The sequence below is a fragment of the Syngnathoides biaculeatus genome, chromosome 7, assembly GCF_019802595.1.
Source record: "Syngnathoides biaculeatus isolate LvHL_M chromosome 7, ASM1980259v1, whole genome shotgun sequence".
In the NCBI taxonomy this organism is placed as follows: domain Eukaryota; kingdom Metazoa; phylum Chordata; class Actinopteri; order Syngnathiformes; family Syngnathidae; genus Syngnathoides; species Syngnathoides biaculeatus.
The window spans coordinates 3,690,284-3,716,940 of NC_084646.1; the positions used below are offsets into that span (position 1 = coordinate 3,690,284).

The 26,657-nt window shown below is 44.8% G+C and overlaps 1 protein-coding gene and 1 long non-coding RNA gene across 4 annotated transcripts in view; one reads left to right on the forward strand and one right to left on the reverse strand.

Annotated features, from left to right (window-relative positions):
* The window catches only part of LOC133503113 (cytosolic carboxypeptidase 6-like), a 39,677-nt gene extending 22,913 nt beyond the window's left edge, over positions 1-16,764 (reverse strand). Inside the window, exons 1-2 of the mRNA XM_061824332.1 lie at positions 16,252-16,764; positions 14,276-14,387 (exon numbers count right to left, since the gene is read on the reverse strand). Coding sequence (XP_061680316.1) covers positions 14,276-14,387; positions 16,252-16,289 — 150 coding nt within the window. The 5' untranslated portion in view covers positions 16,290-16,764. The remainder of the gene's footprint in view (positions 1-14,275; positions 14,388-16,251) is intronic.
* On the forward strand, positions 8,543-25,661 carry LOC133503114 (uncharacterized). Of its 3 annotated transcripts, none has more exons than XR_009795637.1 (4): positions 8,543-8,969; positions 20,982-21,824; positions 22,825-22,928; positions 23,312-25,661. It is a non-coding gene; the product is annotated as an uncharacterized LOC133503114 (long non-coding RNA). The 3 variants fall into 3 exon arrangements; XR_009795638.1 differs by having other exon boundaries at positions 22,828-22,928; XR_009795636.1 differs by having other exon boundaries at positions 20,982-22,928.
* Positions 25,662-26,657: the final 996 nt, after the last annotated feature.

Below are 26,657 nucleotides of genomic sequence, written 5' to 3' on the forward strand. Positions count from 1 at the left end.
AAGGGGGCACTCGAGTGGAAAAGGCAAGAGTGGGACCGGTGGAATATATGTACTGACGAAGTGACTTTTACCAGTCCAGCCTTGTTAGCGCTGCGCTAGCGTGTTACTGCTGTGTCTCAGTGATTTTTACCAGTGTTTTTTTTTTAACCGGCCCTGTTAGCGCGACGCTGGTGTTAGTGCGGCGCTAGTGTTAGCGTTAGCATGTTTCTAGCATTAGCGCAGCGGTGCTAGCGTCAAACTCTCTGTGTACCGTCTTTCCGTGTAAATATCTCTTGTTTCAATGTGGGCACTTGCGGCTTTTACACAGCTGTGGCGTATATATATACCAAATGGTATTTCCTTGACAAATGTACCGGGTGAGGCTTATAACCAGGTGCGCTCTGTAGGCCGGGAATTACCTCAGTGTGGATCATTTCTATAATTTAAGCTTACCGTTGAGGTTGTACTAAGAGCCGGATGGAGTTCTTGAAGTCCCCATTGAAAATCCAGGTACCAGACACACTACCTGTCCCTGATTATAAAACAGGTTTCTTTTGATCTAAGCCAGAAAAGCTGAATGTGCGAGTTAAACAGCGATTGTATAAACTGAAACTGTTTGTGACAAGGCCACCAGCGCATTCTGGAGCACAGCCACCCATACACTTGTACACCTCTACCATTCTTCCTTTTATGCCCCGCTGTGCTCTTCCTCCTTTACCTCTCATTGCACATTCAGCAGCTCACTTTATTCCCTGTTTGCCAAGAGTGAGAAGAGGGTGGGGGGCAGAAATATAGTGAGGAAGGAGGTGGAGGGGGAGAAAGCAGGGAGGTGGAACAACTAAAACATTGAAAACAAGGAGCGAAAACAGAGCGGGGAGAAAGAAAGACGGCGGCGGGGAGCCAAGCAGAAACGGCGAGAGAGGAAATAGAAGTGCAAAAAGGCAAACGTGGAAAGAAAAAGCATAGAGATGTGTGTGGAGGCGTGCGGCGAGATTGACAGCGCGGCGAGACAGAAAGGGAGCGAGGGATGCAGTTCTTGGGCGGCCCGGGCGACGCAGAGCGGCCCCGCGTTTGAAATTCCGCTCACAGCCAAAGCAATTTCCTGGCGGTGGCTGCGCTGTCAGCTGCTTGGCTGGCTGGCGGTGAAATATGGTGGCTGGGAGTCGGCCACTAGCAGCCCCCGACAACCTGATGGATGGAACCCCAGAGGAGAGAGGGGAATGGCGGCAGGGGGGAGGGGGCTCGGAAGAGGAGGGAGGACAGTGCGCAAGGAAAAGAAAAGGGGATGAGGGTGAGAAAAAGGAGCAAGAGGCAACGGAAGTTAATGCAGGGCGAAGGTAATATATCGAGACAAAGAGATAAAAGGGAGGTCGACGGGCGAGTATAAAAAGAGGCAGAAGCCGATCGAGCTCCATTAAAGACGGGAGCCCAGTGGGGGCAGCTTCAACCAAACAGGTCAAGCTAATAATCACACGGGTCCCCCCTAACCAACTCCTCCATCAACCCGGGCGGACACGAGCGAGAACGAAAAGAAGAGCTAGTCAAGGTGAGACGTAGGAGGTGCGACAAGCGGGTGGTACTGAATTATCCTTATTAAAGGTGGAACGGGGCACAAAATCCACGTTTGGGTTCATACCGCTGTTTTGCGGGCACAGTCTGTGATTTGGTACCCGTTGTATTTGTTCAGTTTTGCTTTGTATTGTCAGTTTAAAACTGTAACATGACATTTGACACAATTGTGCCAGATAGAGTTCTGAGATTGTGACTTGAAGCGAGAAGACATTACGACAGTATTTCGAACGTACTTAACATTTACTTGCCAAAGAAATTTTTCTCTAACAAATACTAAAAATAACTAGTTATTCACTATTCAATGTTTTTATTGAATTCAACCCGAGTGCAAAGACAGTCAATTGAGTCTTTAAGAACGTATTTTAAGGTGTGGAGCATACAGACTAAATACTAAATTTTCAGGCTTTCTGCCAAAACAAAAATGGATGCGGTGGAACGAGTTTAGCCCTTGAGCCTCGACTTTGACACCGATCCCTTGTGACTTGATGAGTGGTTAGCATGACTATGTGTGTATAATGCTGTAACTGTAAGCGTCCGGGAGATGATCAGAAATCGGGACAAAATGAACATCTGAATGCCTCATTATATCGTCGTCAGATCCATTTTTGGGTTTATCGCCACTTACAGCTTTGTGAAAGTCTTTTCTGGTGGTCCTTGGTTCATGACGGAGTTCTGTTCCAAAGGCGGTGACATGAGTGACATAAGTCAGAATATGCTACGTTCTACCACCGCAGGCCATAGATATAGAACAATTAAATGAAAAATAGCACGTACGGAGGTGCTGTGTGGTGTCGTATTCTTACGCCACTGAACAAACCTCATCCATCCATCCATTTTCTTAGCCGGTTATCCTCACAAGGGTCGCGGGGAGTGCTGGAACCTATCCCAGCTGTTAACGGGCAGGAGGCTGGGTAACCCCTGAACTGGTTAGAGACGAACAGCCACACTCACAATCACACTTAGGGGCAATTTGGAGTGTCCAATTAAGGTTGCATGTTTTTGGGATGTGGGAGGAAACCGGAGTGCCCGAAGAAAAACCCACGCCGTGACTTCAGAATTGTGAGACCAACACTTTCCAGCTGATCCACCGTTCTGCCGCACAAAACTCATCGTTCATTAAGCAACATTCCTTACTTTGAAACCTCGTATGTCAGGACCACCTGGTACAACACATGAGTATTATTGTTTGGGTTTTGAACATTTTGATACTTCACTTTAAGTCCAATTTCCAGCCGCAAAATTTGCGGGGAAAATATTTCAGATATGTTTCCCCCAACTTTGATGTCGGTGGTGGTCCGGTCACAGAAACGCCGGGGACGACTTCTGTTTTGTTGCACTTTTACTCGGAAGTTCAGCCCTCCCGTTGACAGTCTTCGGCTTTTTACGTCATTTCTTTGCTATATCGAGGCGTTCTTTGACCCTAAACCATCACTGCGCTGTAGCGATCAGGAAACAGATTTCCTCAAGCATAAATATCAGGCGTATATGTAGGTCGTCGTCTATGCTATGGCGCGGAGTGACAAAATGATGGTTCCAGGCCACTGAAGAGCAAATATACATCTCGCCACCAGTGTAAGCAGAGCATGCAAAGAACTAAAGAACAAGATGTGCAGAAAAAAAATGGATCTTGTGTGGGGGGGGGAAAAATGTTGAAAACTTCCAATTAATTCTGACTAGGTTTATCCCAAGATTGAGTTCTCCTTCACGCCATCCCATGAAGGACAGTTACGGAGCCGCGGTCACATAAATAACAGCCCACCACAATGTCATGTGTCCAAGCGTACCACAATGCTCGGTTAATGCGCTGTCAATCAAACAGACAGTCCTGGAGGCCGTCCGCCGTGATTGATGCTTCAATTAGCAACCCCCCCTCTGACCTACAGAATTGTTCATTTGAAATTGTAATTGAGCAATTAGGGGCAATTAAGAGACAGGCACCGCCGAGTGAAAGTCAAAAGACAATTTGAGGAGGTGAGCGAGAGGACCGGAGAGGGAGCGAGCCGCCCAAATAAATACTCTCCGAGAGGAGGCAAAATCAAAAACATCAGAAATGCTCCACTTGGGGTGAACTTGCGGTGGCCGTAAACACTTTAGTGTAAATCCAAAAAAGGTCAAACGAATGAATTTTGTCTTACAAGTGCTTATCTGCTGCATGTTAATTACAGCAGGGTGTGCGGTGAGAGCCATAAATGCGCATCTTATCCTTACACAGGGAGTGGGGGGGGGGGGTGAAAAAAGAGCTGATTGAAGCAGGATTACAAGCTCGGGAATAAAAGCCTTTTGCATCAGTAGCGTACCTTTCGGAGGAGGAGGAAAAGTTCCGCTTGTTCAGAAAGAAAAGAAGAAGCAACGTTAATCTCAGTCGCCATGTAAGGTTTTATGTGAACGTTTAAATGCGGGCGGCAAAGCCTGCGGGAGGTTTGACAAGTTTGATGGCCACAGCTGCGCTTTTCAAGTGCGCAGCGATCGTAGCTGACTTTGGGCAACAGGTGGGGACCATCACCCTGGACTGATGGAAGATTACTGTAATTTGTCACGTATAATGCACACTTTTATTCCCCATCAAAATTGTCAAAAGTCAATTATGTGCATTATACATAGGTATAGTGGAAAATGGCCATAAAAAAATTATTATTATTATTTTTTTACACAAATACCTCAATCAAGAGGTTATGGGAAAAAAATGTAGATTTTCATTCCAAAATGCCACTACCACCTTGAGGTTACGTGAAATAAATGTACATAACCTGGCAGTATTTGACTTTTTTTTTTTTTTTTTTTTTAAATACTACTGATGACTGAACAACAACCATTATTAATTTTTTATGGCTATTTTTTGTTTAATGATAATGCTTTTCTGAAATGCTTGACTGTTTAATTTGAAGCCCATAAAAACAAAATTAGATGTCTTTTGCCTTGCCCTTCATTTCTTCTTTACACAGTTGTACATATCTTACAAATTATGCCTAGGTAATAATCAAACATCGGAGCACAAATGTATGTTTTCTCATTTACTAAATAAAAATAGCACTTCAAATAAAGACGTTAACTTCAGAATACTTCCTCGAAATAAATGAAAAAAATACAAGTAATACTTCATCTTTTAATCACACGGATAGAAGCAAAATCATGCATTGTAAAAAAAATGCCTTATACATGGGTAGAAGGACTTTCCAGAGTTTTGAGGTCAACTTTGGGGGTGCGTATTGTACAAGGCCGTGCATTATACACATTTATCAGATTCCAACAACATTGTCAAGCAGATGAAGATTTTGTAGCCGATTGCACAAACCTTCTCAAATACGTGATGTGTGTAATGCCTTTTTCCTTTCCTCTGAATTTTTGATCAACTGCATTCCATTTGTGTATTTTTAAAAATATTCTTGAAAAAAGAAAGCTGCACAGTGTTGTTTGAATTCGAGCGCACACACTTTCTTTTCATTGCTAGGTTTTACAAACTCATTGTACACGCGTGTATTTGATGGAGAATGGTCAGTTTTTCGCTTTTTGCCATGGCAAAGGTAAAAATATTTGATGAAAAAGAAACTGCGTTGAGATGTTTTTTTTTGTCAAACTTTGCGACACAAATACACACAAAAAAAAAGAAATGGAAAGAATCCATCACCTCGAAATCTATGTAAGCTTTTTATGGCGGAGCACATGGTCAGTGACCCTGTAACGATGTCACAGTGACAGAACACAGCAGATGGCGTGACCCGCTTTGTGGGGGGGGGGGGTAAATGACAAAAAACCTTTCCCCTCCGTCTGTCTCCATCACACTCTATTTGCCTTCCATCTCATATTGATGATGGTATTTATCTGTTTATGAACGTGGAGGTGACATGTAATCAGGCTGAACGGGTGCAGTCGCCCCCCGTCTCCCCTCCCTTCAGGGCTTCTTAGTACTTTGCGAGCCTTCATTTTCGTGGTTGGAGAAGTGAGGGGAAGGTCAATGTGGAGGAGGCGACCAGACAATGTATAGAATTGTGTCAACCATGGAAGAAAAATGGATTTTTAACGTCTCATAGCGCTCCACCGAGGCTTAAAAATTGTAATTTGGATGCAGCCCAAATTTAAGTAGTGCATAGGCACATGCCCTTCACATATACTGGAATGGAATTTTTCCTTCATTTTTTTATTACTATGAGTACTATTCATCATCATCTTCATTCACTTGATTAACCTCAAGTGCACGATGACCTTGAGAGGTGAACTTAATTTGACCGTCCCTAAATTTTTGAATGTTGCACAATTTGCAGTTGTGTAAGAAGGAGCCAAACGGCAAAATTCTCAACAGGTGTTTGATCCATGAAATGACCAATTCATTTCCAGGTTTTAATCAGAATTGGTATTTAAACACGTCTGGTATGACTTCATAAGATCAACACCAACAAATATCCGACAGTACACCACCAGGGAAGCGGCCGCTGTGCTTAAAGTGCCAGCGTCATCAGCAGAGAGAGACTGGAGGGGTCAGAGAAAGGAATGAAAGTGGGTGCCCGGGAAAATGCAATGGAGTAGAGCTGAACGTGCTTTACAAAAATAGTCTCTGCACAATGAAACATCGCCAGTGACATGAATAGTGACAAAACTAGGAACATTTTTTTGGTGGAATTTTGTAGTTATCATTCAAATTCTTCACTGGTTGACAGGGAATGTTGGGAATTGATCTTTAAAGTGTGGCATCAATTTTTACCCAAATTTAAGTGGACAAATGTGGTTCCTTGCTAAATTTATCATATGATCAAGTTTCAATATGATTTTACCTTTACTTACAAAGTGAAAATCCATCCATCCATTTTCTTTTGCCGCTTATCCTCACAAGGGTCGCAGGGAGGGCTGGAGCCTATCCCAGCTGTCAACGGGCAGGAGGCGGGGCACACCCTGAACTGGTTGCCAGCCAATGGCACCGTCCGTCCGTCCATCCATCCATCCATCCATCCATCCATCCATCCATCCATTTTATTAGCCGCTTATCCTCACAAGAGTCGCAGCGAATGTCTGTGTAGTTGAAAACATGACTTTTGGAACGATTCCCCTAACAACCACGTCATCTCATGTGGAGTCAAGAGGGCGAGGGTTTGGGTTACAAAGTTGGGTATTTTTTTAGGGTTTCAAGACATGGTTGGGGTTTCAAGACAAGTCGTTATGACATGGCATTAAGTATAGACGAGGATAGGATTCAAACTCCCACATTCATAGCACAAGTAATAAGCAGCCTTAACCTCTCCGCCATCTTATCCTACGTAAATCGGCAGGGTTCAGGTTTCGAAACTTGGACATCAGAACTGTGAGGCCAACGCTTTCCAGCTGATGCACCGTATTGCCGCTACAAAATGAAAATGAAAAAAAAAAAACAAAAAAACTACATCTCTATAATTTGGATCCACATCTAAATGTAAATCGTGTACATTTTGGATGTGTTTGGTGGACATTGGTAAAAAAATTAAATTGGTTTTAATGTCCAATTAATGGTTAAAGAAAAAAATGAAAAAATTCTCATGTCATTCATTATTTCTTTTGCATCATTACTTAGCAGCACGCAAAATGTAATGTAAATCCCAAGTTTGACCAAAAAGCCTGGCACCTTGTAAAAATTCAAACTATGGGAGGAAAATGAGCCACTGACAGAAGTCGCGATGCCTGTGAAGAGCAGACAATTCCGCATCCAGCAGAGGTAAAAAAAAAAAAAAGGTACGCTGAAGGGACTGAAGTGAGGAGGATGAGGGAAAAATTGGCTCTCCAAAAGGGCTCCGAAACATTTGGCTGACACCAGAGGATATTTTGACGCACATGAGAGAGGGAGGATAAACAAACACAAACATCACACGGAGGTCCTTGTCTTGGCGCAAAAAACAAATGGAACTGTTCAAGAAGAGGAGAGAAAGAGGAAAAGAGAGAGAGGGAGGGAGGAAGGTCAGCATTTGGAGGGATTTCAAGGTACAAAATTCATCATGGCGGCTTGACAGGACCTTATGTATTTGTTTTGGGGGAGAAAATAATTTTGCAATATTAAAAAGGTCAGGAAGAAGCCAGGGCGACAATGACCTCCGTGTCATCTTTAACAAATTATCCAAAATGGCGCTGTCAAATTGGCCGGGGAAGCGTCACGCGGTGATGAATGCTTTTCGTAATCAGCCAATCAAACGGAATTCTTCTTCTGCATTTGATAAATGAGCTGGAAAAGCAATGCTTTACCAAAGAGATGGGTCCATTTGTTTCTCTGGACGCTTTTCTGTCCCCCCCCCCCCCCCACCCGCACCCACCTCCCTCCTCTCCCTTTTCTCTTTTTTCCCTCTCCATTTCTCTCTTTCAAAACAAACACCACGCTAGCTCGGGAACAAATTATAGCTCCTTGCATCACTGACTCGTTCCGGCCACTTTTTTTTTTTTTTGTGCCGCTGACCAACGCTCGGCTGCAGATGGCAAGTGACGGAATTTCATCAAAGCGCTTGTCTTCAGATGGATGCTGACGAGAGCTAGGACTGGGATGTTTACAAGTATTAAAAATAAATACCCACGGTGGTCGGAGGCTTTTACCTAAACGATACACTTCAAAGTACTTCCATTGTGATGTAAAATGTAAAAAAAATAAAATAAAATTTGCATAAAATGTACGTAGCACACACACACATAAGAGTTTTTGAGGCTGAAAAACGACATTACCGTAATTCCCGGCTACAGAGCGCACCTGGTTATAAGACTCCGTTAGCGCAGCGCTAGCATTAGCGTTAAACTCTTTCTGTGTGTAATCCAGTTAAAAAAATTGCTATAGTTAAAAGTTAAAATAAAGAGAATAGTAATTAGGTTATAGGTTTTCTCTATACGATATTTCTTAGCGTGTGTTGAATTTATTTTCTTTTGGAGGGGTTTGTATTTCAATGTGTTTTATTAATTTGTGTAAAGAAATACTTTTGTTTTGACATTTTATTGTCGTAACCAGTGTTTAAGGAGGACAGGAAGTGACGTGTTGAGGAAGTCTTGAGAGGAGAGAGAAAGAAAGCGGGACTAAGTGAGAGTGGTTGTTTGAAGAAAAGAAAAAGTTAAAAGCGGACATTTATCAAAGTGTTCGATAAGGACTGTTTACAGTTCAGTTGTGATAGTGTGTCGTTTGAGTGGACTACTCAAATCACGCCACTAAATTGGAGTTAGCTGCTAATGATGAGGCTAAGTGGATGCATGGAACTTTGCTTGCATGCTAGCGACAAGCTAACGCCAGCTAGCGAGGCCTGTGTTGGGCCACGAGGAAGAAGACGAGGACGCTAGCGACGAGCAAACGCTGGCGAGGCCTCCATTGGCGCACAAGGGAAACGCTTCGCAACGGATCGGACCCTCAGGACTTGGATGAGGCCGGACCATTGGACAGAACCCTCAATGTTCGTCACTATTGCCGTTTGAAACACTTCAGCGACATTAGGGTTTGAATTTCTTTTATTTTTCCGGCTATGTTCATATTTACATGGGCCCCTAAGTAAACTGATTATTTTATGTGTGGATTGATTTGTATATATATTTGATTTTCCAACCTTTATGTTATTATTCACACTTATTGTTACATAACTAGGTTTATTTATTTGACTATCTGCAAGACAGTTAAAAAAGTGGGGAGTTTATTTGGTAGCTTGGTTATTTAAATTAGGATAACCTTAACTCATACGGGGAAATATTATTTCAGAGACCTTTAGAGCGGGAATAAGTGCACATCTAAAGAGTGAAGTTGTAATAGACGTTTAGAGTAATTACCAGTGAGTTAATTGATTAGTTCCTAATTTTGATTAAGGAAAGAACTCAGGTTCACCTTTCGTCAAAGTATTATATACTTGAGAGGCGCTACATGTGTACTGAGGCTTACAACCAGGTCTGCTAACGCTAGCGCCGCAACACCGCATAAACCGCAGGGTTGAAAGCGTGTGGAAAAAGTCGCGGCTCGCAGTCTGGAAATTACGGTAGTTTGCGTAACCGTCACATGGGACTGTTACTGCTGTACTTACTTTTTTTCAATTGATTTGCTCTATATTTGATAGTTTTACATACGTATTTATTGCAAAGACCACCTTTAGTACTTCTCCATCCGGGGAGGGGGGGACTCACGCTCGAGAACATAAAAATGATGGAAAACCAGCTCACCGCTTATCTCCACAATTCAGCACTACAGATTTGACACATATTCAGATATTTTCTTGAATAATGTATTATGAGAAACAAATCTATGAATTTATTTTTCAAGGTTTAATTTGGGTTGGTTTTGAGTCTTTTTTTTTTTAAAGCATTTCATATTTACATACAAATTGGGGGTTGTGTGCCGCCTGAGGCACGCAACTCTGTTGACAAGGACTCCCTGTGTACGAGTCAGGTGGCTCAATGGGGAATTCATGAACATTACATTAAATATACGGTAATTTCCAGCCTACCAGCCGCGACTTTTTTCCACGTGCTTTCAACCCTGCGGTTTATGCAATGATGCGCGTAATTTTTGCATTTTTTTCTTACGGCCACAACGGGGCACTCGAGCGGAAAAGGTAAGAATGAGACTGGTGGAATACATATTCCGAGGAAGTTACTTTTACCAGCCCTGTTAGTGCTGTGGTAGCATTAGTGCTGTGATAGTGTGTTGCTGCGGTGTTACTGGCGTGTCTCAGTGATATTTACCAGTAAGTTTTATTTTAACCGGCCCTGTTAGTGTAAGTGTGGTGCTAGCGTTAGCGATAGCTTTAGCACAGCGCTAGCATTAGTGCTAGCGTTAAAAACTCTTTCTTTGTTATGGTTTTTTTTTTAACCAGCCCTGCTAGTGCAACGCTAGTGGTAGTGCGGTGCTAGTGTTAGCGTTAGCGCGGCGGCGCTAGCGTTAAACTCTCTGTGTACCGTCTTTCTTTGTAAATATCTCGTGTTTCAATGTGGTCACTTGCGGCTTTTACACAGCTGCGGCGTATGTATGTACCAAATGGTATTTCCTTTACAAGTGTACTCTGTGAGGCTTGTAACCAGGTGCACTCTGTAGGCCGGGAGTTAGGTGAATCCATAGTAAGATCAAGGCTAATTCCGTTTTGTAAATTCAACATTATATTGCAGCATCGATTAGGTGCAATCTGAACCCAAGACCTAAACAGTCAAAGACACTAAATGAAGACGGTTAATTATTGGTAACCAGTCAAGTGTGTTTCGTGATCCAAGTCGATGAATTTCTGTGTTCAACTAAACATTTCCGCTTAGTGGATTTCAACTCGACACGATACGGTTTGCAACAGTTTACGGTGATCCGGATGACATTACAAGATGCGCAGGTGTTTGTAGCTGGCTCGGCTAGACCATAACATATCATTAGAAAAATCATAACCTGCCAAAGAATTCTACAAAGGTACAGTAGACGGTTGACTGCCGATTATTTTGAAGTTGTGCACTTCTTTACGAGTCTATGTTGAAGTGGGACATGACTGGATTAAAATAAAAACTCCACACACGTCTATTTTGTAAAATGAAAAATGAAACCAAGAGGAATAATTTCAAAACCTCCATTTATGAATAACATTTAGAACTCAAGAGAAAACATTTTTCCCCAGAATGAGGCTGTGATCAGTATTAAACCACCACATTTAAACTCATTTTTGATGGAAGTCGGCATAAATCGGCAACCATTTCAAGCGCCAACTGCAATCAAAGTTCAGCTGGTGTGGTTGGCCAAATTATGTCAGATGCGGCGACCATCTCGCTTCATTGGAGTTTCTCAATTATACCTTTTAGAATTATGGCTAAAAAGTTCAACTCTGGTTTCACGGGACCATAACAAAATCTGTCAAACACGTAAGGAAAATCTTTTTTTTTTTTTGGGTCCCCAAAAAACACATACCAGAATGCGTCTTTTTTTGATTTGTTTGTTTAGTCTCATGGCTGACTCAAGAATTCAGTTCATCAAACACCACCTGTTGCCTTCTGGCAGCCATTACAGGAGCATCCGTTATTTTCTTGCAACAAGTGCTTTATTTATTTATTTGGCTCATCATTTGCGGAGGCGTACACGCAGAGTGCGGCGATATCCTTTTCGAGTTGCACTATAATATCTGAGTGGGGACACATACGTCGCCAATAAATCTCCTGCTTTTGTTGTGGCTGTCTTGTTTGTGTTGTAATTCTTGTTTATAGCATGACAAATTACCTGAAAATTGGACCTTTTTTCCCCATTCCCGCACCCTCCTATTCCCTTAGCCTGCACTTGACAAACAATCAAACTGATTTAGCGGCGAGTGAGGGAGGGCCATTGTTATCTCGGGCCAACTGCGCTGCCATAACCGCTGCTGATCTGCTGTTAATGGAGCCCCCGGCCCTGGTGGACCCTGCGCCCGCCGTGTGAAATGAGCAAGAATGGAGGCCAGCGGCACAGAGGCCTCCTGGCAGCGCAGTTGGCGTTGACACTGGCATCGGGGAGCCGCACACATGACCGGTGTGCCTAATGGGATTAACCTACTGCTGCTTTAACCGAGGCTACAAATGAACTGTAAGACTGAAGGCAATTAGCAGGGACACAGAGTCCAAAAAGAGCCTGGAAAGGTGATTCGCCAAAGAAAGGGAGGGGAGCTAGCAATGAGGGGGTCAAACATTGTCAGTATATGGGGGACAATTGACAATACACTGTCATGGTCCGGCGGCATGGGGGCGGACCCAAATGCAGGACTCCCAGGCAAAGCCATAATGTTCAGAGTGGTTTTATTCCCAACTAAGGTCATACACAGTTTAAGCAGTCCAGCAGAGGCACAAAAACGCTAGGCTAGAGGCAAGGTCCAAAAACATGAAACAAGGTCCGATGACTACGGGGCAAAACTTGGAAACATGAACAAAAACGTGACTTGACTACGGTGGAACAGGCTTGCTGTGCTTTACACTAAACTTGCAACTTACGCACAGTGGCGGAGAATCCCAGAATGCAGTAAAGGGTACACAACAAACAAATGCCGGTGACACATTAACCACTTAAGTGCTTGGTTAATTAGAGTCCGAATGCAACACAGCTGTGACAGGTGTCAAAGGTGGCACCGCCCAGGGACCAGGCCATGCCCATGACATCCAGTGGAAATTTAGTTGGTAGGGCAGTCAGACGTTTTGCTATGTGACACTGATGGGGTCGCAGTGCACTTGCTGGACACTTTGGTGCGGGCAGCGTGGATTCAGTCCCCAGTAAGTGACGGTGTGACTGACTGACGACCAGTTCAGGGTGTGATATGGCTTTCGGCCAAAGTCTGCTGAGATGCGTTACCTTGACCAGGATAAGACGCGTTGAGCATGGATTGATGGACAACTTGGGATTCAACCAAGCTTTTCAAGTCCAATGTGGTCTCAAACGAGAATCCAGAAACTGAATCATAACTGGGACCAATCAACAGTTCTCCTCACACCCCAGCATGCAAATGGTACAGTCCAGTCCTTGTAATCATTTTCCATCATCCTCCATGAACCACAGAGCCTGCTTGCTAACATACGCACGTCCATAAAAAGTCTACAAAGAATTAAAAACATGCTGCAGTACTTTGAAGTCACTGTGGCGGCTTGTGGTGTTCAGTGGTGCTTTAAGGATTATTTTGTTATGTTTTGTGATGAAGTGCAACCCATTCCATGTTTTTTCCAGGGCGGAACCCATTTATAAACATCATCTACGTGTATCTGCCCCCACCCCGCCGCCCGTGCAGGAGGTTGTGTTTCTGGAGGCGTGTGTGAATGACAGCACAGAGTGGATCCCGCTGCCATGACAGAGTTTATCGATCAGTGTCAGCGCTGGAGGCGAAAAAGGTTAATCTGCGCGATGCCAGCCCCGCACCTCACCCCATCTCTGGCCTGACCCCCTCCCTCATCCCGCCCCTGCCCGCTGCCTCTCTTATCAGGCTGGGAGGACTGTACAAAAGGGTAGCGTATTCCCAGGACACTCACTGACCTTCCGTAATCCCACCAACTGCTACTTTGCCTATAATTACCATCAGAAACAAAGGGGGGGGAAAAAACGTGGACTCTGTAGCCCCCAATTGACGGCGCCGCTACAATCCGCGAGTGGGGTGGGGGGTGGGGGAGTAGCGAGTGAAAGCAAAGAAACTTGCACGAGTAAAACGTTCTGAATGGTCAGGAGAGCCGAGCTGACATTCTGGAGATGCTGACTGGTCAGCCTATCGTGCTCCCCACAGCACACAAGCGCAAACAAGATTGGGGGAAACATGCTGAACCAAGCAGGGAGACCGCAGACTGGAACTCGGATCATCAGGCTAAGCCACGTGCACCGCGGACCATCCGCGGAGACGCACCTTCCCCAAGGTTAAGTTGAAGAACTTGGGCTCACGCGGCAGGAAATTGCAAACACAGAACTGTATTTTCTTCATCACGCTGGTGATTTCAGTTTTAAGTTTTCTGTTTTACCAGAGGACAGGCTTAAGGATGATGAAAACTGGTGCAGTTTCACGTCTCGTTTTGGATTTTCAACCAGCTCCTATTCAGTGAGACAACTATTTATTATGATTTCACGACATTTTAGAACTGAAAAGTCTTTAGAAACACAAAGCAGATGACTTTTTATTAATTACATTGAATCCTTTCCCCAGAGAGGTTAAGAACTTTCACGGGTGATTTGGAACCGGTCTCACCGCGGGATCCACATTTTCCCATTGTCATAAAGCCGTGACCCACTTTTAGAAGAGTCAAAACAATTGCAATTACAGTGCAAAAACGAGAACGAGAAGGTGTGCGTGCTCACCGGGTCTTGGCTCATCTGGACTATGAGTTGTTTGACAGCGTGGAGTGTGGGCTGTGCCCACGGCGAGGGGTCCTGCCAGTGCCGATTGAGGTCAAAGCCCATTAGCGAACACCTGAGAGAAACACATACACAGCATCAAACGTTTAGTGGAATCGGGAGGGAGAGAATAAGACCGGCGTGGAATTATGCCCGTTTTTAACTGATTGTACATTCTAAAAAAACAGCGCCAAACCGCTACCAACAGCTAAGACGCGCTTGTTTGTTGTGCACATTTGTACAATGCATGTATTTTGCACGTTCATGTTTGTGAGGGGCGGTGGGGAGGCTAGGAATCATTTTTTTTTTTTTTTAAAAAGTGCAAACCGTTCCTTTAATTTAGTCATTTCTACAATTATGAATGCCAACTCCAACTCCTCTGCAGGCCTTGTGGCTCACCACCAGGCTTGTCGACAAGGCCGAGCCAACTGCCTCGGCATTCCCGGCCTTCCGGGGCTTGTCGACAAAGCCGAGCCTTGTCGGCCGGGGTGGCTCATCTCCGTCGCGGAAGTGGATCGGATGGGGAGGGGTTTTGGCCGTGGCGTCGTCGTCGCTCCCGGGCAGCATTTATCACTGAAACAATCGGGTAATATTGCCCCGGTAACTTCACTTAGTTGTGGGATGTTTTCTTCGAAAAGAGCTTCCGTGTCTGAAGGGGTGTGTCCCATAGAGGGCGCCACAGCGTGTTTTCAATGGCGAATGTCCGACGTGACGTCACGGATAGTAAATGCAGCCAATATGGCGACCACTTGGATGTCGAATGACACTTCCGCAACTTTGCGCATGGATGACGCACTATCTGCTCAGTTATTTTTTTGTATAGACATTGAAGTGAATAATGTATTTTTCATGATAATATCTATTTTAGAATGTTTAGGGATGACACTTGACCTTTAACTAGGGGTTCGCTAACAAGGAGGTAAAATGCTAACTTCAAAATATTAATTCATTCATCCACGAATGAACCATTACGTTTCCGCTGTATGCCTTTCTGTGACTCTACCAGTCCCTTCTCTCAGAATATGACCAGCATGACCGTTACCCATAGCAATTTCACCCGCGGTGAATCTGTGCAGCGATGAGGTGTATTTATAGATGTTCTTCGAGCCGCCCTTGTTTGCTGTCATCTTGTATCTCCTCTGCATCTCTGACATTTACGGAAGCCGTTAGCCGAGCGGGAGTTACTGATACGGCGCAGCCAAATGAGCCGAGCAGCCGGCCGTGAACAGAAAAACTCGTTCCAGGTCAACTGCCATCGATTGTTGCGGTCCGCACGCATCCATCGCGGTGCACTCTGCGCTACGAACGGCCCGGGTGGCGTTCGGCGGGTCGACGGCGGGTTTGTGAGGGTCGGCGACGTGTGATTGGTGAGGTGTGGCCTATCGCTAGTCACTTTCCGTCAATACGCTTATCACCCGCTCTCTTTTGCGAGCGAGCTCGTGGGTGGGTGGGGAGTCGGGGGGAGCTCTTTGGGCCTCAGCAATCACCGCCAATGACAGATTAGCACTGCAGCGTGCAAACGGTTATGAAAGCACGGCGAGTGGCCGGCCACTAGATGTCACCCGCGAGCACACGCGGGGGGCATTTCGACGCCTATCTCGGCGCGCATTAGTATTCCTGCGGCTGAGCACATTAAGTAAAAGGCAATTACGGAGAAAGGAAAGAGGAGCGAATAGATGGGAGAAGCATGCCCACAGAGCCGCGGCAGTCGGTGTTAAAAAGGCAGAGGGGAGAAGACCACAGACCGGCAAAGAGAATAGCCCCCACGCCCACACGCCATGCGGCCAAGCGCACCGCTGAGGATATTAGCTCGAGCGGCGGGAAATAAAACCGTGCAATTTGCGAGCGGTATTTCATTTACGGCGGCATTGAAATGACAAATTATGTTTGCGTTTGTCCTTTTGTGCAGTCGCGGTGCCGCGGTCACGTGCGCGGGTTACCTGTAGTTGCCCAGATACACTCCATCAGGATTCAGCATGGGGACGATTTTGAAGATCACATAATCTCTTAGGAGCTGAGCTACAGGATGCTGGCTCACCAGGAACTCAATCAAACCTATGAAGCACACACACAGAGTGAAATAAATTGAAAGCCAAAGAAATCCCCGGTGAGCAGTTCATCGAGTTTTTAAGACAAAACGAAGGATAAGAAGTACAAAGGACACCCGTCAGAATTTGGCAGCGACGAAATTCTTAATCGATACAAATGCTATGAAGCAGACAGCTTTAGAAAGAAAACCTTAACAGGGCAGTGGGATCCACGAGAAGTGCAACCTGCCCCCACCCCCCACCTGAATCAGATCAGAGCAACCGGGAGCAAAAAGTCATTAAAAAAAATAAAAATAAAAATAAAAAAAATCAGAAATTGTCTTTCAAGGAGAGAATTTCCCAAAGGTACAAAACATTTCAGCTCTTTTATTAGTTGGGAGCATGTTGGGCTCAGAAGCCAAAACAATGCATCACTTGGTCATATTATACGCAGTTACTAATATTGTACATATATGTATGCACACAGATTCTTCCTCACATATGGGGAGAAATGTTAGAGAAGGAAAGAATAAACTCCTTTATTATGTCACAGTGAAGGTCCACCTCAAGAATAAAGCAACTTCATGAGAAAAAGTCACAATATTCAGAGAAAAACGAGTCACAATAATACAAGATTGAAGTGATCCAAAAATCATAATGAAACGTGCCAAGGATCATAATTATTAACTTCATTAACCCATTCATGGGCAATTTTTAGCCCAATTGAGATCAAAGTCTCCTAACAGGCCACAATCAAGGAAATAACACTTTTTTTTTGTTTGTGGTTAAATTATATGATAACTTTACTAATTTATAATCTCATCCCAAAAATGGGACGCTGCCCGCGAGAGGGTACTTGGGTTTTCTTAGTAGACCGTCCCAAAAACCAGAATCAGAATGAGATTAAAACACTTAAATATCATGTCCCAAAAATGGGACGCTGCCCACGAATGGGTTTAATTTCTTCAAGCGGCACGGTGGATCAGATGGTAAACCGTCGGCCTCACAGTTCTGAGGACCCGGGTTCAATACCGGACCCGCCTGTGTGGAGTTTGCATGTTCTCCCCGTGCCTGCGTGGGTTTTCTCCGGACACTCCGGTTTCCTCCCACATCCCAAAAACATGCATTGATTGGACACACTAAATTGTCCATCGGTGTGATTATGAGTGCGACTGTTGTCTGTCTCTATGTGCCCTGTGATTGGCTGGCAACCAGTTCGGGATGTACCCCGCATCTTGCGCGTTGAGAGCTGGGATGGGCTCCAGCGCTCCCCGCAACCCGCGTGAGGATAAGCGTCAAAGGAAATTGATGGATGTGTGGTACAGATTTGATACACAGGATTTGCCTCCACGGGCCGCATAAAATCACACAGCCGGCCGGATCTGATCACGACCCTCGTGAGGATAAGCGGCAAAAGAAAACGGATGGATGGATAATTTCTTCACAGGGTGCCAACAAATAGTCAGGCTCTGTGTGGCCAGCTGTTTTTGTTAGCAACAGAGTTTAAATGGGCTCAACTCTTCAATGGGCGCGTGTGACACACACTTTGACAAATTCAGAAAAAAAAGCAAAGGGCCAATATGTTGACACATTACCATTTGATTTCTACTTTTTTTCTTTTGTAGCCGAAAGATGGATTTTGATGGCAGACAAAATCAAAATTACAATCGAATTTTACTGCTCCGCGTTTCTTGCTCGCGACATTTGGCTGATGAAAAGCTCCGCTACATCAAACGCCACAGAGCCTCGCGCCGCAGCATCTCAATTACTCTCCGAACGAGCGCGAGGAGCTTACCTTGACAGACAAACGAGGCGGGAGACTCTCCGGGGTGGACGCGAGCCGTCAGGAACACCAACTTCTTCTCCCTTTCTCCACTCTGCTGGTCTGAGGCGAACACAGAAAGAAGAGAAAAAGCACAGACATGACATGTCTGTCAATGATTTAACTAACTAAACAACTTGCAGCCTTGGTGTCAACATTGCTATTATAATTCTATTATGGAATTCAATTTAGAGAGAGGCGGCGAAACTCCGGGTCAAGCTAACGCGGCTCATCCTTTCGAGGTCAGAATCAAACATCAAGCTGTGTTGTGTGGAGCGTATTCAACGTGAGGGTGATGATAGACCTGCGTGGCTATAGAGGGAACTTTGAGGGATTTTTCATTTTTATAAGGTCTCGCACACATGAGTCACTTTGATTGTGAGGGAATTTGAGAAATGGCAGCCCACATGGATGACCCACTGGCTTCGGGACATTTGCCGACCAACGCAGTTCGCTTAAATAAATAGCCTAGCAAATTACAAATGTGGTTTTATAGCGTTTGGATGAGGATAAGGAAAATTGTGTTGTTTTGAGATTATTCGTCTGAATGCTTTTAGCATGTCCGGTCAAACCTGTTTGTTGCCCTTGCAGGCCAGGACACTCTTGCAAAAGATTTTTGAACCCGGTGAGGTTTGCCTGCCTGAAAAAGTTCAATGATGACTTGATGGTAGTCGCACGGTAGCTTTATATTTATTCATGGTGAGTTTCATAAATTTGTGCATTGGAAAAACAAAATTCTATATCTCTATGCCTATGCCTGCGTGGGTTTTTCTCCGGGCACTCCGGTTTCCTCCCACATCCCAAAAACGTGCAACATTAATTGGACACTCTAAATTGTCCATAGGGCATGGTGGATCAGCTGGAAAGCGTTGGCTTCACAGTTCTGATTTCCCGGGTTCAATCCCGGACCTCCCTGTGTGGAGTTTGCATGTTCTCCCCGTGCCTGCGTGGGTTTTCTCCGGGCACTCCGGTTTCCTCCCACATCCCAACAAGCAACATTAATTGGACATTTTAAATTGCCCCTAGGTGAGATTGTGAGTGCAGCATTTTGTGCCCTGTGATTGGCTGGCGATCGGTTCACGGTGTACCTCGCCTCCTGCCCGTTGACAGCTGGGATAGGCCATGGCACTCCCCGCGACCCTTGTGAGGACAAGCGGGTAAGTAAATGGATGGATGGATATCGCTATCTATACAATATGCACACTTGACTTTGGTGCGGGCAGCGTGGGATCGATTCCCGCTCAGTGATGGTGCTGATGATATATGCTCTGCGACTGACCGGAAACCACTTCCGGGTGTAGTTTGCCTTTCAGCCAGCCAATGTGAGCTTGGATAGGCTCTGGCACTCCTGTGACCCTTGTGAGGATCGGCGGCTTGGAAAATGGAGAATATATATATATATATACACACACAAACACACACACAATAAATATACTGGTATAAGGCGTTTAGAAAAAGTTACTAAAGGAAGGAATTTCCATCCATCCATTTTCTTAGCCGGTTATCCTCACGAGGGTCGCAGGAGTCAATCACAGCTGTCAACGGCCAGGAGGGAGGGTACACCCTGAATTGATTGCTAGCCAATCACAGAGCACATGGTGACAAACAGCCACACTCACAATCACACCTAGGGGCAATTTAGAGTGTCCAATTAATGTTGCATGTTTTTGGGATGTGGGAGGAAACCACTGTGCCCACCCGGAGAAAACCCACGCAGACATCGGGAGAACATACAAATTCTAGACAGACACGGCTGGGATTGAACCCGGAACTCAGAACTGTGAGGCCAATGCTTTACTAGTCTATCCACCCTGCCGCCCGGAAGGAATTTCAAATTTTTAATTTCCAATTGTTTAAAAGAGTTCCCTTCATGGGTTAATGTCAAAGTTGAGTATTTCTGTAAAGAGAAAAATAAAACAAAGGCCAAGGCAAAACTTTTTTCCCCCCTATCTTTGAGCAATATGGTAAGGATTAAATTATTGAAAAAGTTACTAAAATCGTTTCTAAATTTCATGTGAAAAAGGGAATAAATACATTTTGTTCAGTAAATGCAAATGCATTCTCTCACAATCTAAATTCTCATCATGTTAAATAAGAGGAAGTATGGAAGTTTGGAACAGCAGGATTTAGCATCTGGTATACTTTTTTTTTTTTTTAAACTTGATAAACGACATTAATGACAACTTAATGGTAGTCGCAGAATAATTTCCGGTTGATTAATGGCCTAGTTAAATACGTTTTTCAGCCGTGGAATAATAAGGCGGTGGAACTGTGCGAGTTCTCCCGTGCGCCACATCATCAAAGAAATGTAAGGATGATAATGCGAGAAAAAAAGTTACATAAAAATACATAGACAGCGCTACAATAATTATTGGGTTATTTTAATGAATACCGTACATTGGCTTAATCCCACACTGCGTTTCTTTCTCCCGAGAAAGAAAAGTGTAACTAGGAATACAATTAAAAACACGAGCAAAAGTCGAAAGAGGCGTTGCTCTCTTTTTTTTTTTATTTTCTCCTCTAATCTGTTGCTAATTGATGCCAGCGGATGTGTGCCTCATCGCTATACCCAAACTTAATATCATATTGATTCTTCCACCTCTTTCTGCTGAGCAGAGAAAATGCTAATTAGCTAAAGGCTAAGCATTTGTCCTCCTCCTTAATTGCAATTTAACATCAGAGCGATGCGCGTGCCTGAGAGAGGTTGTAAACCTCCAACCCCCCCACCCCAAAAAAAAAAAAAATGTTGTTCCATTTAAGTAGTTTGTCTCTGATTTTATTGCACTTTTCTTTTTCTCCCCTCTCCCTTCGCCCTTCACAGAGACAAATGGCTTTGCCATTCAAGAGCCGCGGCGGAGCGGGGCCGGCCTCTTCCGCCGTAAATGTGAGCGCTTGCGGTTCCCGGCCGCGGTCGGAAGCCCGGCCGGCGTCTGTGAAATTCCATCGCGGAGAAATTCTACACGCGGGCCTCGACCTGAGCGTACCGAAAGAGGCTCTGGTGCGGAAACGCAAGCGGGAACGCGCCTAAATCTTTGCGCTCTGCCGTGAAATGGATAACGCAAAGAAGCTGGGAGAAGAGCAAACACTACAAGTATGCAGTGTGTGCTGGGTTTAGTTGCAGTGCTGGTGTCAGCGGTTACCAAGGGCAAAACATACAATTTGTACATATTCAACATATTCGATCCCTTTACCACATTGACTCTATCAGAACACAATAATCATTGTTGACGCAAAATAAAAAGACAAACAGTATTGTCTGAATTTTGCAGATTAAAGCAAGGCTGTTAAATGTCGCGCAGAACGATGTCTTTGCCCCAATGGACCTTTCCGACCGGCTATCTTCAGCTCCGCCCCCCTTAGCAACAGTTGCCATCTCCCATAATCTTTCAAAATGGCGACCGAACATAACAGGTTTGAAGTGGATCCTCCATCGCGTATTACCGGTAACATTCCGGTATGTTTTTTTTTTTGCCAAATGTGCCAGACTTGTCCAAGAGGGTTCTACGGAGAGGTCGCAACTATTTCACGCAAGGATATGTACACGGAATTAAGATTTTGAACGGAGCGGGGCGCAATGTCAGAGTTACAGCGAAACGTCGGCGATCGACAAACCTCACAAACTTCATATTGAAATAGTGGAATCGTACAGCGCATGTAAAGCAGGGTGAGTACTTTTTAATTATCAAAAAATCACGAGCAATATCTTTGTAGTCTTTATGAATAATTGGGTGTATTCATTTGACTTGGTTCGTAATCGAACCCGGTGCCCAGTTCACATGTGACGCCAACATTCAGAACAACAATGGTGGATCACGTTCGCAGCCTTTTAGCGTGACATTGCTTAAAGATCAACATGCCTCCCATCTCATGTTAACGCTCGCTACATCGACATTTCATGTCTTCGTTATTGCATGTGTTAGGGAACAAATATTTTTTATCCATGATTTATCCATCCATCCTGAAAATAATCGGATGATTATTATCCGGTTATCAGATTTTCTTTTTTCTTGTTTTAAATCCATATCAGTCAGGCCCTGGTCAACATCACATATTGTTACCTACTACTAATTCTATCCATCCATCATGAGAAACTAGAGACTTTGCCAACTGACGTTGGTGAGTAAAAGTTGGCGTACTCTGCGGCCTATAAACCGCGACTCCCCCCCCCCCCCCCCCCCGCTTTCAACCCTGCGATTTACACGGTGATGTGGCTAATTTGTGCTTTTTTTTCCAAACGGCCGCAAGGGGGCACTCGAGGGGAAAAGGTAAGAGTGAGACCGGTGGAATATATGTGCCGACGAAGTGACTTTTAACGGCCCTGTTAGCGCTGCGTTCACGCTGTGCTAACGTGTTGCTGCTGTGTCTCAGTGATATTTACCAGTAGGTTTTAATCGGCCCTGTTAGCGTTAGCACAGTGCTAGCACTAGTGCCATGCTAGCGCCACACTAGCGTTAAACTCTTTGTGTACCGTCTTTATTCGCAAATATCTCGTGTTTCAATATTGGTTTCAATGTGGGCGCTTGCGGCTTTTACACAGCTACGGCGTGTTTATGTACCCAATGGTATTTCCTTTACAAATGTACCGGGTAAGGCTTATAACCAGGTGTGCTCTGTAGGCCGGGAATTACGGTAATTAGTTAATTTGTGGATTGATGTGTTTTCAGCAGCAACAACACAAAATTCCAGAAGATCATGGCCTAGAAAGCAGTGATGCGGTTGATTTGTACATTTTTTGTAACGGCCGCAAGGAGGTACTTGAGCGGAAAAGGTAAGTGTGAGAGCGGTGGAATATATATGCCAAGGAAGTGACTTTTACTGGTCCGGCCCTGTTAGCGTTGCGCTAGCCTGTTATTGTCGTGTCACAGTGATTTTTACTGGTATTGTTTTTTTGTTTTTTCTACCGCAGCACTAGCATTAGCATTAGTGCAGTGGTGCTTGCGCTAAACTCTGTGTCCCCTCTTTCTTTGTAAATATCTCGTGTTTCAATGTGGGTTTCAATGTGGGCACTTGCGGCTTTTACACAGCTGCGGTGTATTTATGTACCAAATGGTATTTTCTTTACAAATGTACTGGGTGAGGGTTATAACCAGGTGCGCTCTGTAGGCCGGGAATTACGGTATTTAGTTAATTTGTGGATTGATGTGTTTTCAGCAACAACAAGAAGAAATTCCAGCGGATCATGACCGAGAAAGCAGTGATGCGGCTAATTTGTGCATTTTTTTCTAATGGTCGCAAGGGGGCACTCGAGCGGAAAAGGTAAGAGTGAGACCGGTGGATGAAGTGACTTTTACTGGTTCGGGCCTGTTAGCTCTGCGCTAGCGTGTCACTGCCGTGTCTCGGTGATTTTTACCGGTATGTGTTTTTTTTTTTTTCCGACCGGCCCTGCTAACGCGGCGCTAGTGTTAGCCTGGCGCTAGCGTTAGCATTAGCATGGCAGCCCTTGCATTAAGCTCTCTGTGTCCTGTCTTTCTTTGTAAATATCTCGTATTTCAGTATGGGCACTTGCGACTTTTACACAGCTGCAGCGTATGTATGTACCAAATGGTATTTCCTTTACAAATGTACCGGGTGAGGATTATAACCAGGCCGGGAATAACGGCACTTTGGTAACCAGCAAATTGTTTGACACATGCCGACAAACAACCATTCAGTGGGACACCCGTGGTTCAATTGATCGAGCGGGTCGTCCGGTGACTTGACGGCTCCCCGGTTTGAATCCCACTCATTTTCTGGGCAAGTCCTTGTTTGCTGCCATGGCGGCAGCTCCAAATTAATTGTGAATGTCAGGTAAAGTTTGTCAGACACTGTGACGGTGCCCATAAACTACTCCATACGTCCTTTTACCATTTACACTCACATCAATCGGCAATTCTGAATCTTCAATGAACTTAGCACGCATTATGTGGGAGGAAGCCGCAGTATAACGACGATAATTCCACGCAGGAGGGGCCGAACGGAGATCAGAAGACCCTCGACGCTCTCGACCGCGCAAACCCCTTTGTTGTTGTTCTGCTCTTTTTGCTCGGTGAATCCGCATCTCATTTATTATGCACGGTTATTTTCCACGATTGAACCATTGAATATTCGCGATCCTGAACTTGCTGAAACTTTAGCAGCTGCGTGTTCACTGCATTTTCTCTCCATAAGCGCCATGAAGGGGGAAAAAAAACCTTAAAGGCCAACTGTCTCCTGGAATATTGTGTCCCCCACAATTTCACCCCGGTGGCGACCCCCTCCATTGTCCTCGCTACTTCATCAACACAATCCCTCGCAGGTCTCAAGTGGAGCTTACAAGGGATCCAACGCTTATCCCATATTGCTGTCTTTCTATATTTGTCGGGATGTCTCCTCGGGGCTCTGCCTAATACTCCCCGCGTCGTTTTTTTGTGTTGATGTGCCTTCTTTGCATCGCTCCGTCTCCGGCTGTGACCGGCCATGCATCATAACGCTAAATAAAGTCGCAGCACCTCAATACCTAGAGGTGACCCCGAGGAAGCAAGTCGCAGAATAAATGTGTGCGTGTCTGTATGATGGGAAAGAATCTAGTGAAGGTCGTAAAGCCCAAGTGCCGCAGGAGTATTTTTTGACCTGTAGGTGGCACTGGAGATCAGTCTTCAGGGATTGCTCAGGACGGATACAGATATTCATTTAACAATATACAGTTAAGCCTTAAAATGATTCATACCGTGGCCATATTTTATTATTAGTGTTTCTATTGTCTTTTAAAGAAAAACAACATGAAGCTCAAGACATGCTTTTGTTTTGTGAATTTCATTTTTGACGCCCATTTCTCAATACGTGCCTATCCAATTAATAGTTGATTGAAATGATAGATGACGATTTTCTACACCGCCTATCCTCACTGAGGTCGGAGAGGACGGAGACGCGGTACACCCTGAACTATTCGCAGCCAATCGCGGGGAACATGTAAACAAATTTATTCAGGGTTGTGAAAAATGTTTTCACTAATTCAGTAACAGGCGGCACAGTGGATGAGCTGGTAAAGCGTCGGCCTCACAGTTCTGAGGACCCGGGTTCGATGCCGGCCCCGCCTGTGTGGCGTTTGCATGTTCTCCCCATGCCTGCGTGGGTTTTCCTCCCACATCCCAAAAATACGCAACATTAATTGGACACTCTAAATTGCCCCAAGGTGTGACTGAGAGTGCGGCTGTCTGTCTCTATGTGCCCTGCGATTGGTTGGCGACCAGTTCAGGGTGTACCCCGCCTCCTGCCCGTTGACAGCTGGGATAGGCTCCTCGTGAGGATGAGCGGCAAAGAAAATGGATGGATGGATGAAATGATCGAGCCTTTCTGACTTTTAGGCCTCACTCCAACATCCCGACAGAATCAGCACACCTCCACGTTTTCATTAATATTTCTAACTACTTCTTCCAGGTGATCCCCATTCAGCTAATTAAAATAAATGTGAATAAACGGAGCTTATTGCAAATTTAAAAATAATTGTTCACCGATGAGGTTTAAACACAGACCAAATCCTCATCACGTTTGAGCGGCAGGAATTAGCATCTGACATACATTTTTTCCTTGACAAACGACACTAATGATAACTTGACGGTAGCTGCAGAATAATTTCCTGTTGATTAATGGATTAGTTAAACAAGTTTGTCAGCGTTGGCGTAAATTAATTCTTCCCCCCTGCCGCGCGTGCCTCGGAACTGATGAAATTGCAGAAGTGCTTTGTTATTATGAAAAGAGGCCATTTGTTGGGAGTCTGCACAAGTTATGTTCAGATTGCAGTCTGGGCTCCAAACATAAGCACGAGTGCGCATTTAACGTCATCATTTCGAACTTGTGCAAAAAGAGAGGGAAAAAGTGAACAATTGAGAAAAGGGAAGTGAAGGTTTAGGCAAGGGAGGGGAAGCTGCGACAATGACTGAGCGAGTCAAAGCGGCAGAAACTCAAATTATGCCCACTCAGCATAATTCTCACCTGCCATTGTCCCGTGCGGCACTCTACGGAACATTACTGCTCTGTCTTGAGTGGCAAGGTAAAAAAATAAAAAAATGAAAGCATGTCAAAGTACGATCGGCTTTGATAAATATGCAAATTGGCGTGGAGCGGCAAAATGGCCATAGAAGGGGGGGAGAAAAAAAATGATATAATAAATGTGGCAGATATTGAAGGTCACTTCTCATTCTGCTGGTCAGCTCTTTGCATGCAGGAGATATGCATGGAAATTTGGGCTTCACGTTCATGAATTAACGTGATGCAATTAACTCAACTTCCTCGTCATCGGTTTTTTTTTTCATTTTGTGGAGTGAGTTAACCTGCCGAGAGAGATCCCAGCATACTCATCCGGTAAAATTTACATTCACCTTCAAATGATAGCATTCACAATCGCGGGACGGTGCGGTGTCACGGAATGAGAAGAAAGTGTTGGACACGCCAGGAAACCTCTCAAGTTGACCTACGTGCTTGTACTTACAGTGAAGAAAAGAAGTATTGGAACACCCTGCTATATTGAAAGTTCTCCCAC